The 12,129-nt window shown below is 42.3% G+C and overlaps 1 protein-coding gene across 1 annotated transcript; it reads left to right on the top strand.

Annotated features, from left to right (window-relative positions):
- The first annotated feature begins 9,554 nt into the window (after positions 1–9,554).
- LOC116902932 (60S ribosomal protein L27-like) lies at positions 9,555–10,023 on the top strand. Its single transcript, XM_032905258.1, has one exon. It carries the CDS (start codon positions 9,582–9,584, stop codon positions 9,990–9,992), a length of 411 nt encoding a protein of 136 aa, XP_032761149.1. The 5' UTR covers positions 9,555–9,581; the 3' UTR covers positions 9,993–10,023.
- The last annotated feature ends 2,106 nt before the right edge of the window (positions 10,024–12,129 follow it).

Genomic DNA, 12,129 nt, shown 5'->3' with positions numbered 1-12,129 from the left:
TGAAGTTATATAAATTATATAGGATGCAATCAAGGGCATATGCCAAAGGGATGTTGAACAAATTCCTTTACCCAGGGCCAAAGCTACAATAGCTCAAGTTATAAAGTAAACATCTGTAAATCTATGTTGTTATAAATAATAACTGAATAAAGAAAGGGATGGTGGAGGGGGAGCTAAAGCTCTTGGGTAAAAAAAAAATTGCAAGTTCAAAAAACAAAACAAAGAAGAATTACAAGTAATGTATATAAATATCTTGTCTTTGAAAAGGTGAGATCCTCAGCTAAGGTTAGAAACTAGGCCCAAGCTTCAGAATTAGCGCATTCTATTCTGCACTTCACTAACATCTGTGCTTTGACAGTCAGTGGATAGAAAGAGAGAGAGCAAGAATACAGATTCAGCAAGAAAGAACGAGGTTTGAACTGAGGATACAATTGAATGAGAAAGGGTATTAGATGCTGAACCTGTGGAACTATGGCTGACCTGGGAAAGTGAACACCACGCAAAACTCCCCGGGACCTACATAAAGAAAGGAAGGACGGGGTTGGGGATTTAGCTCAGTGGTAGAGCCCTTGCCTAACAAGCGCAAGGCCCTGGGTTCGGTCCCCAGCTACGAAAAAAAGAAAAAAGAAAAAAAAAAGAAAGGAAGGACGAGTCCTTCCCAAAGAAGGGAATGCAGTGGAGGCTGAAAATGGAACTCGGAGCCTGGGAGGCTGACTCAGTGAAAGAGCAAAATGACATTTTGAGTGCAACAAGGATGGAAATGTAAGAAGTCAGCACAACTGGGTGCTTTTGAGTCTGAGAACTTCAGAAAGTTTACTAGAGGCTCTAAAGGCCTGATATCAGCCTCTGTTCTCTCCTCAGCCTGGATCCCAAGCATATGCCTCTGGTGTTTTGAGAAGACAAATTAAAAGACGGGAGGGACAATGTGTCTGCTTCTGCGGAGCTGCAATTGGAGTTGCCCCACCTCACGTGTTTGTGTGTTTGTTGAGGCAGGGCCTCACTAAGTGGCCATGGCTGATTTTGAACTTCTATACAAACCTGGCCTAGAACCCACAGAGCTCTATGTGCCTCAACTTTCACAAGTGCTGGAATTACACGTGGGCACCATCGAATCTGATGAGAGTGCCCAAATACACCTCCATGAGAAGCTACTTTGTTGCTGCTGCTGCTGCTGCTGCTGCTGCTGCTGCTGCTGCTGCTGCTGCTGTTGTTGTTGTTGTTGTTGTTGTTGTTGTTGTTGTTGTTGTTGTTGTTTCTCAAACACACCAGCAGCAGTGAGCACTGCCTGTGGGTCTGAAGCCTCACTTTAAGAAGATCCTCTTTTAAGTGGCTATCCCTTGAAGTAGGAAAGGCAAACCATCTCTCGACACCTCGGAAAACTTGCCATGTTCAGCTAAATACAGTTCAGTTGATATTCTCAAAGGCATTCTGCTTATTCTATAACAAAATCTATTCTTCTGCTACTTTTCTGTCTGAATTTCACCAACGGGAATGTCACTTCAGGTGGGTGGGTAGATGGAGGGAAGGGTAGATGAGAAATAAGGCTCCTGTACCTTGTCCCTAATGCTCTTAGATTTTTCTGCATCCTCCCTATTCTCTGACCTTGAGTCCAGTTGAAAATGTCTCAGCTCGTGTGTGTGTGTGTGTGTGTGTGTGTGTGTGAGTGTGTGTGTGTGTGTGTGTGTGTTTGTGTGTGTGCGCGCCCATCTGTGTGTATGGGCATGTGCGCATGTGTATGAACATTTTTGGCCTATTCAATCTCCATGCTGTTTGTATTTCCTTCACATGAATCTCATGACAACATGGATCAATCTAACTTGGTCTTTACTTAGCTCTTGAGTTCCCCTCTTAGGTGATGGTTCTTCCTTTTGAAAACACAAACCTCTTCCCCTTTACTCTTACTTATGAACGGAACTTTTTTTTGTTGTTTGTTCAAAATTTTTAGGAGCATTTGACGCATAAGTACTGCTGTAGGGGTACAGAACTATTCAATTATTTACTTCCAGCAGTATCCATACCCTGTGGCGGGTAATCAATATCATTTATCGAATTAATGAATGAAGCCTTTGATGGTACTTCCAGCACACAGTTTATACTCCTTTTTTTTTTTTTTTTTTTTTTTTGGCTGTTGTTTAAAAGACTAAAATAAAACTTTAAGCATTCTTGTCTTCTTCCTTTTCAAACAGCTGTTTAAACCTTTGGATTCCTGGAACACATTTTCCTTACACAGTTCAGGCCAGCTTTGCACTCCCAGGCTCCTGTCACTGGCTCTCGTATGCTGGGATCCCAAGCATGTGCCACCATTCTCGGCTATTTTCGTTACTGTTGCTGTTGCTGTTACAGGGTATGTATGATGTGTGTATGTGCATGTGGTGGTGCACTCATACACATGTGTTTTTGTGGGTGTGTTGCTTGCATACAGATGCAAGAGAAGGGCATCATGTTTCTTCCTCTGTCATTGTCCACCTTAATTTTTTGAGTAAGCATCTCTCACGGAATATGAAGCTTGCCCTTTTGGCTAGAACTACTGGCCAGTGAGCTCCTGAAATCCTCTGGTATCTGCTTTTAAATGCTGGAGTTATAGGTCTGTGTGACCAAACCCAGGTTTTCACATGTGTCACGAGGACTTCTTGCTTTCACATCTCTTTCTTTCATGGCAGTCCTACCCATTGGGTCATCTCCTTGGCTCTCAAGATTTTTAGCAAATCAATATTAAACAATGGCTCCCATAAATGCAAAACTCAGTTTTTGCTATTTTTACTTTGCTCAATTTTTATATAATAAATGTTTACTAACTATATATGCATATATATGTGAAAGGCTTATTTTCATTATTTTTAATTATGAGTGTATGCTGGGAGAGTGCATACGTGTGAGTGCCGGTTCCCACAGAGACTAGAGGTGGCAGATCCACTGGAGCTGGAGTTACAGGTAATTGTGCATCAGTAGATGTGGGTGCTAAGAGTCAAACTTGAGTTCACTGGAAGAGCTCTATGCACTTTTAGCACCCCACCTGTTTCCAGCGCCTACCATGGAGATACAGAATAAAGGGATTGAGGATTTAAAATGTTTGTCCATTTCTCCCAGAGCACAGAGGCTGTAGAACCATACGATCCATATTGTTTTAAAAGGTTCTGGTATCAATTAGGGGTCTGATATCTGTCAGCTATCAATTTAGAGGAAGTATTAGGAATGACACAGAATTGATGAGGAGGAGGCAGATTGAAGTCATCATCAATTTGAGGGGTGCGTATTGAAAGATGAGATTATTAGTCATAATGACTAGTTAAGGACCATAATTCAAAGGGGAGTCATATAACCTAAGTCCAAAAGCAGGAGAATTTCAGATTGTTGCCTGGGGCCACATCCACCAATTTAAATTTTCCACAGATAGGGAATAATTGAGAGTAACAGAGCCTGTGTATTGGAGGGATAGCATGATCAGCTAAGTACTTGTCATGAGAGGGTGAGGACCTGAGTTAAATTGCCAATAATCCACATACAAAGATGTGGTGGGGTGAAAGGGATCTGCAATGCAGTACTGACGAGACAGACAGAAGGATCCCACAGGTTTTGCTGGCCAACCAGTGTAGCTTAATTGATGAACCCCAGGTTCGTCAAGAGACTGCCTCAAACAATAAGGCAGAGAGTGTTTGAAAAAGACATTCAGCTTTGGCCTCTGGCCTCTACAGACTCACCAATGCTTATGCATATACGTCCACTCATATGCACACCCACATGCACATATGTGCATATCCCATAAACACACACGTAGAAGAGGGTCTGACAGGGGCTGAGGAGATGGCTTAGCAGTTCAGAGCACTAGCTGCTCTTCCAGAAGACCCAGAATCAATTCTCAACACCCACACCACAGCTTACAAGGCTTGTAACTCAGTTCCAGGGTATCTGATGCCCTCTTCTGGCCTCAATGGGCACCAGGCATACCAATGATACAAAAACATTCATGCAGTCAAAACACCCATACCCTTAAAACAGGATAAAAAAATTAAAATTAAAAAGAAGGGGGCCAGGCAATCAGGAGCAATTCGTCTCATTCGCATTATAATTTCTGTCCTGAGCCTATGAGAGACCATTTTAATGGAATTAATATTGGTTAACATTAATCAGATTACTGTTAAGCAAAGTATTACTCTTTGTTTATTTCTTTTATTTTTGAGATTATAGGTACATCCTTTCACCTTTCCCTTTTCTTTCTCCCTTCAAGCCCTCCCATATACCTCTTCCTTCCTTTCAAATTCATGGTTTCCTTTTCATCGTACACATATATGTGTGTAAAATATCACTCCTGGCTATACTTCTCCAAGAGCTTTTGCGTGTTGTTCTTGCTAGGGCACTCCATTATGAGGGTGTAGTGTTACTTCCTCTGCTGTGGGCTTCAGGCCGAGCACCACCAAATGACCAGTTTCTAGCGCTATTCATGGCAGTCAACCGTTGAAAAGGAACTGAGAAGTTTAGGGGAAGAACAGATAGTGAGAGGGTTATTCAGTGAAGATGTGCAGAAGTTATGGATGCCAGCGGCAATCAAGAAACTAGCAAAACCCCAAGTCTGGCAAATATCCAGAAAGCAAGCAATTTACCAGATTTGAAGTTTGCACTCAGTCCCAGAACGTGGGAGGCAGAGGCAGAGGCAGAGGCAGAGGCAGAGGCAGAGGCAGAGGCAGAGGCAGAGGCAGAGGCAGAGGCAGAGGCAGAGGCAGAGGCAGAGGCAGAGGCAGAGGCAGAGGCAGAGGCAGAGGCAAGGTGATCTTGTTCTTGTTTTGAGACAGGGTTTCGCTGCACAGTCCTGGATGACCTGAAACTTGCTTGGTAGACCAGGCTGGCCTCTATCTCAGAAATTTGCCTGCCTCTGCCTCTGCCTCTGCCTCTCTGCCTCTCTGCCTCTCTGTCTCTCTCTCTGCCTCTCTCTCTGTCTCTCTGACTCTCTGCCTCTCTGCCCCTCTGCCCCTCTGCCTCTCTGCATCTCTGTCCCCCTGTCCCTGCCCCTGCCCCTTGCCTCTGGAGTGCTGAGGTCAAAGGCGTACATCACCACTACCTGGCTCACTTTGTGATAGGATGTGCTATGGAATGAAACCATTGGGTGTTGTAAAATCATAAAGAAGTAACACTACAGTGTTAATAAGCCAAAACATTTCATTCATTGGAGTATTGTTATTTAATAGGAGATTCAAAAGATAAAATTCAAGGAGAAGTAGTTTGAAGGTCTTAGGAGGGAGAGGTGGTTGCTGAAGTCAGAACAGGCAGACTCTCTAAGGAGAGAAGGGGGGGCTCATATGAATTATGTGTGTCTTCATGGTCAAGAAGCCCAGAGCATGCCATCCTGAGAAGAGTGAAAACAGAGAGTTTTTCCCATCTTGAACGCCCTAAAAATATCTCCATCTTGAACCATCTAAAGAGATAATAAAGCAGAATGAAGCTGAGGGCTTCCCAATGAAATCAAGGTCAGAGGCACCCATTCCTTAGAAAGCCAATTATTTAGCTGGTAAAAAATTGAAAACACAACTTTAACATGGTTGTAAGTTACAGTGAATTGAATGTATAAGCGCATTCTAAAGCCGCACATGTCCTTATTAAAGTTCCCGGAAGTTGTTCTTTAAGGCTTGCAAAGGAAAACTTCCCAAAGAAAGTTTCCCAATTAGTGCTTATTACAGAGAGAATCTATAACATTAGAGTCTTGGCTCCTGCCCTAGCTACCACTCTTATATACTCTGGGTTTTTATCTTTCCTCATATTTTAAATACATGGAAGCCATCAAGCTACAATCTGCACAGACTCTCATAAATACCAATTCAGATCTAAACTCCAGGATAAGCCCAGATGACAGGAGACAACCGTGAGGTAGTGGGTATTCTGGGAAGAATATTATTCTTACCCTTATACTCTAGTGATTGGTTACAAGAAGAAAAAAAAAAACCAGCCCCAATAAGCAGTTGTTCTCAGAAACAAACAAAAAACGACAAAAGAAATTAAAAAAAAAAAAAAAAAAGCTGTCAAAGTGGCTCTTGAAGAAGGATTTCCACAAGTTCAAAGCTAGCCTAATCTACATGGTGAGTCCCAGGGCAGCCAGGGCTACAGTCTAAGACGATCTCAAACACAATGCAACATAACTGTCATCTATAATAGGTCACCTATCTGTCCAACTCAATTGTATACTTACAGGCTTACTAGGGAAAAGCTCGATAGTGAGTATGGAAATATAAAGCTGCTACAATGTTCATAGTGATTTACAAAAGAACTAAGCAACGGTTTATTATAATGCTACCATTACCGGGATCAGAACAGCTCACCTTTAGAATGAAGGGAGCCAATCCCATCAGTAGAGCAGTAGATGGAACCTAGAACACGCCCACAATTATATGGTTATTTGATCCTCAACAAAAGCACCAAAGCAACCCTCAGAAATCAGAAATTTTCAACAGATGGTAGTGGAAAAACTGGATGTATGGGGTAAAAAATTAGCCTCATCCTACACCAGAGTTTATTAAGATGGATTATAGACCTCAATGTGCAGTCAATACTTATTACATTTGAGCAGTAAGAACAAAGTTCTCAGTGAGGAGACTAAAAGAGCAAAGATGAGTAAACTTCCTCAGTATTAAGAGCTGTTTCCCAAGCCTCCCCAAGAAGAAAATGAATTGGTGAACTAGACTGAAGAAAATATTAACAATAAAACAACCCATTTGTGATAAGAGACTGGGTTTATATTATCTAGAATATATGGGTGGTTAGTCTTACAGCTCAATATAAAGATAAACGGTCCAGTAGAAATAGGTTAAATCTTTGAACAAACACTTCATTAAAAGTAACACATGAATGGTCAACAGTCCCATGCAAAACTGCTCAACATTGTTGGCTATCAAACCCTTCATAGGAGCTAAGGTCAAAGTGACTAGAAGCACAAATCCTAGCCAAATACAAAGCAATTGTAACTCTTCTGTCTCTCTGTCTCTCTGTCTCTGTCTCTCTGTCTGTCTGTCTCTCTGTCTCTCTCTGTCTCTCTGTCTCTCTGTCTCTGTCTCTCTCTCTCTCCCTCTCTCTCCCTCTCTCTCCCTCTCTGTGTGTGTGTGTCTCTCTCTCTCTGTCTGTCTGTCCCCCCCTCTCTCTCTCCCTCTCTGTCTCTCTCTCTCTGTCTCTCTCTGTCTCTCTTTCTCTCCCTCTCTTTCTCCCTCTCTCTCCCCTTCCCTCCCTTTCCCTCTCTCTCTCTGTGTGTGTGTGTGTGTGTGTGTGTGTGTGTGTGTGTGTGTGTGTGTTAAGCTTGAAGCCCTCCTATCTCAGTCTCTTGAGAGCTGGGATTACAAAGGACCCTCCCTTCAGGGTTTACTCTAAGCAGTGCCATCTCTGGGTTGTAAGCCAGTCATGGGGAGCAAGCCCCAAAGCAGTGTTTGCCATGAACTCTGCTTCAGTTCCTGCCCCCAGGTTTCTGCCTTGAGTTCCTGGCCTGTGTTTCTTCAATGCTAGCCTGTGAGTTTGGAGCTGTAAGATGAAATGAAACCTGTCTGTCCTTCCTTAACCTGTTCGCGGTCATGTCGTTCATGGACATGAACAAGGACAAACAAGGACAGTGGGAATTTGAGCATGTGCCTCTTACATGGTTATGTTTAGTTTATTTAGCTTTTACTTCAGACGGCCTTAAACATACAGTGAATCCTAGCTAATGCTACACATGGTGTGGTATCTAATAGGAAGAATATTGATGTCTGAAGTTCACTTAGCAATGTATTGTGAAAGAAGATGGATTATTTGGCCAAATGGATTGATGGATATGTGTTCTGCTATAAAGAAAAAAAAATAGTTGAACGTAGGTGATGGGCATATGCATTTGCCATGAAATAACTTCCAATATATTGAATAATTTATAACAAAATGTTGGAGGGGACAAAAGGAACTTTGGTTTACTGTCCCGAGTTGCCTTCGGTGAGTAATGACACTTTGCTCCAACAAGACTGACCTCGCTGTGCAGTGGCAGGGACTCCGACAGATGTCCACCCTCAAACTGGCTAGCAAAAGCCAATTACTCCATTTCCAGGAATCCTGTGACCCAGTTGATGTCACAGTGGTGGTCTGAATTGGGCACAGTGGGATTATTTACACCAGGGTATTGCTAAATACTACCCATCAGGGCTTCTTGGCTTTTGTTTTCTGAGAGCCAGTCGTTAAACATTTATCAACACACACACACCACCTCTTCCCTCTGGCAAGAGAAACGAAGCACAGAAACATAAATTAAGCAAAATACCTCTGAATTATAAGTAAAACATAAACACCTTGTCCATATCAAGCCATTTTTAGCCCAGAAAAACAGAAAATAGCTAAAGATTGGCAATCGGCATTGTCCACATATTTCCAAAGTAAGTTTTAGGAATGCTTATGGGCAATTACAATCAACATTTATGAATATCATGAAACACGGAACAAAAAACTTTGGCGAACTACTTAATTTAAATTGAGCTTGCATAAATTTAAATTACTTGCATAAACATGACCGACAATAACTATTAACTTTTACAGTTCAACTTCTCCATGTTCGGTGAGACAGGTAGGTGTTGTCTTCAGTCATAGAAGAATAAAAAAAAATTTCAAGTGAAACTCGGTGTTTCATTCCTACTGAGCAGTTTTGATAAGCAAGTATTCCACCAGGAAACCGTGTGCTTACTGGGCAGATGACAGGCGACACGGCATGCAGCGAGAGCTCCTTCATTTACTGCCCGTGTTTAAGCTACTGACCTATCAGGAGCCTTTACTGAGACCTTTACTTTGTTCTTATTTTGGATTTCAGACAAGCTTATTGCATTTTGGTTATTACAGATTTGGGGGTGATATTTATTGATCAAATGTATCTACTTCAACTGATAATGAAATTGCAGCTAACTTTGGCGTTAGGCACATCTGTGGCACGACTGTGAGATGAATATAAGCGACTTAGATGCTGAATGGTAAGAAGCCAGGATCATGGCCGTAGAGCTGCAAACACATTTTCTTTGCAGCTAGAAAAACCACCCAGTAGAACCGCCTCTGTGGCAGGTTAAACGACACGCAGCGCACTTGCTTATAGACTCGGAGAATCGTAGGTGGTGGCTTTTTCTTCCCACTTTGAGATCATATTCTAAGAGTTTATGCAAGCTAAGAAGAATTCAGAAACCCTTTGGGTTAACAACATTTCTTGGCTGGATTAATGTTTTTACACTTATTTTTAATCATTTGGCTGATGGAATAATTTTCTGCGGCATTTTTTTTTTTTTTGTCTTTTCTACTTCTTTCATTGTGTTGTTCCCAACGGGAAAAAATGCTTTAAATATTTCTAGGCGATGGTAATTCATTTAGTAGGTCAACATGGCTTTCTGTGGTTTAGATCATTCATAGGACGGGAGAAGTCACTCACCTTGGAAGGAGGAAGAGGAAATAGTCTGCTGCCTTTGCCAAGGAGGACGAACGGCTTCAGACAGCCTTTGTTCATCATCACAGGAGAAAAGAACATTTCTAGATGGGCGTATGCTCAGCCCAAGGGCTAGATTTAAAAAGCCCTGACCGGCCTTTTTGCAGGGTGCCGGCTGCTTGCTGTCGAAATGGGCAAGTTTATGAAACCCGGGAAAATGGTGCTGGTCCTGGCTGGACGCTACTCCGGACGCAAAGCCGTCATCGTGAAGAACATTGATGATGGCACCTCCGACCGCCCTTACAGCCATGCTCTGGTGGCTGGACTTGACCGCTATCCCAGAAAAGTGACAGCTGCCATGAGAAAGAAGAAGATCGCCAAGCGATCCAAGATCAAGTCCTTTGTGAAAGTTTATAACTACAGCCACCTCACGCCCACAAGGTACTCTGTGGATATCCCCTTGGACAAAACTGTTGTCAACAAGGATGTGTTCAGAGACCCAGCACTGAAACGCAAGGCCAGGCAGGAGGCCAAGGTCAACTTTGAGGAGCAATACAAGACAGGGAAGAACAAATGGTTTTTCCAGAAGCTTCGCTTTTAGATGTATTTTTTGTTTTCGTCATTAAAAAAATTAAAAAATAAAAAGCCCTGACCGTGACAAGAGTTACAATTAAAATCTCCCAGGAATACGTTTTCATGACTTAAGCGTCTTCTCCCAGGTCAACTCATCTTTAGTACAACCAGCAGGTAAATCCACAAAAATAATTATAGTTTTACTTATGTTTTATAGCTACATAGGGCATTTTCTTAAGAAATATCTTTTGAATTTAGAAAAAAATTATTATTATTTTTGATAGATAATAATGTAATCACAGCTGAGGAATGCCGAATGGCTGAGAAACACCTAAAGAAATGTTCAACATCTTTAGTCATCAGGGAAATGCAAATCAAAACAACCCTGAGATTTCACCTCACACCAGTGAGAATGGCTAAGATCAAAAACTCAGGTGACAGCAAATGCTGGCGAGGATGCGGAGAAAGAGGAACACTCCTCCATTGTTGGTGGGATTGCAGACTGGTACAACCATTCTGGAAATCAGTCTGGAGGCTCCTCAGAAAATTGGACATGAACTGCCTGAGGATCCAGCTATACCTCTCTTGGGCATATACCCAAAAGATGCCCCAACATATAAAAAAGACACGTGCTCCACTATGTTCATCGCAGCCTTATTTATAATAGCCAGAAGCTGGAAAGAACCCAGATGCCCTTCAACAGAGGAATGGATACAGAAAATGTGGTACATCTACACAATGTAATACTACTCAGCTATCAAAAACAATGACTTTATGAAATTCGTAGGCAAATGGTTGGAACTGGAAAATATCATCCTGAGTGAGGTAACCCAATCACAGAAAAACACACATGGTATGCACTCATTGATAAGTGGCTATTAGCCCAAATGCTTAACAAATGAAACTCAAGACAGATGATCAAATGTGAATGCTTCACTCCTTCTTTAAAAGGGGAACAAGAATACCCTTGGCAGGGAATAGAGAGGCAAGGATTAAAACAGAGACAGAAGGAACACCCATTGAGAGCCTGCCCCACATGTGGCCCATACATATACAGCCATCCAATTAGACAAGATGGATGAAGCAAAGAAGTGCAGGCCGACAGGAGCCGGATGTAGATTGCTCCTGAGAGACACAGCCAGAATACAGCAAATACAGAGGCGAATGCCAGCAGCAAACCACTGAACTGAGAATGGGACCCCCGTTGAAGGAATCAGAGAAAGAACTCAAAGAGCTTGAAGGGGCTCGAGACCCCATATGTACAACAATGCAAAGCAACCAGAGCTTCCAGGGACTAAGCCACTACCAAAAGACTATACATGGACTGACCCTGGACTCTGACCTCATAGGTAGCAATGAATATTCTAGTAAGAGCACCAGTGGAAGGGGAAGCCCTGGGTCCTGCTAAGACTGAACCCCCAGTGAACTAGATTGTTGGGGGGAGGGTGGCAATGGGGGGAGGATGGGGAGGGGAACACCCATAAAGAAGGGGGGGGAGGGATTAGGGGGATGTTTGCCCAGAAACTGGGAAAGGAATAACACTCGAAATGTAAATAAGAAATACTCAAGTTAATAAAAAAAAAAAAAAAAAAAACCAATGTAAGCCCAGATTTTAGGACATAGCTCTAAAAGTCGACCCTGACTCAAGAATTTTACATTCTTCTCTTTGCAAGGATTAAGCCCCATGCTGGGGAAAAATCTAGTTTATTGACAACAAACATAAAGAAGGCAATTAAAGATATTCCCCCTTAGAGTAACGTCCTTAGGAAGAGGTTTCCAAACCATTTCTTTAGTCCAGAGCTTTGCTGTGCTTTTCTGTTGAAGGCCTGGTTCTCTTGAACAGCAGTTTTGAACTTACAATTATTAAGTATTCATAACACACATTTTGTAACTGGAATCTTCCAAGGCTTGAGCAATGCCCCCTGTTTCCTCACCATTGACAGAGCGTTCTTGTCCTCTGCCGAGCACACATGAAATCAGTTGATTTAACACACACACAGCACTTCCTCTTTCCCCTCAAGCTTCTAATCTAAAAGTCCTATCAGATTTTTAAGAAAAGAATCTGAGACAACCCTTGTCTACTCCAAATGTATTTAATTTCTTATATTCTAACCTCACTCCTTGTCTGGAAGGATAAAACAGTCTGACATTAGTACTCCTGACTT

The sequence above is a fragment of the Rattus rattus genome, chromosome 6 (genome assembly GCF_011064425.1).
Source record: "Rattus rattus isolate New Zealand chromosome 6, Rrattus_CSIRO_v1, whole genome shotgun sequence".
NCBI lineage: Eukaryota > Metazoa > Chordata > Mammalia > Rodentia > Muridae > Rattus > Rattus rattus.
This window is presented reverse-complemented; position numbering and strand designations above follow the sequence as displayed.

Bases quoted from the DNA above. Each gene is read 5' to 3' on its own strand.
- LOC116902932 (XM_032905258.1), top strand. From the start codon at position 9,582: ATGGGCAAGTTTATGAAACCCGGGAAAATGGTGCTGGTCCTGGCTGGA.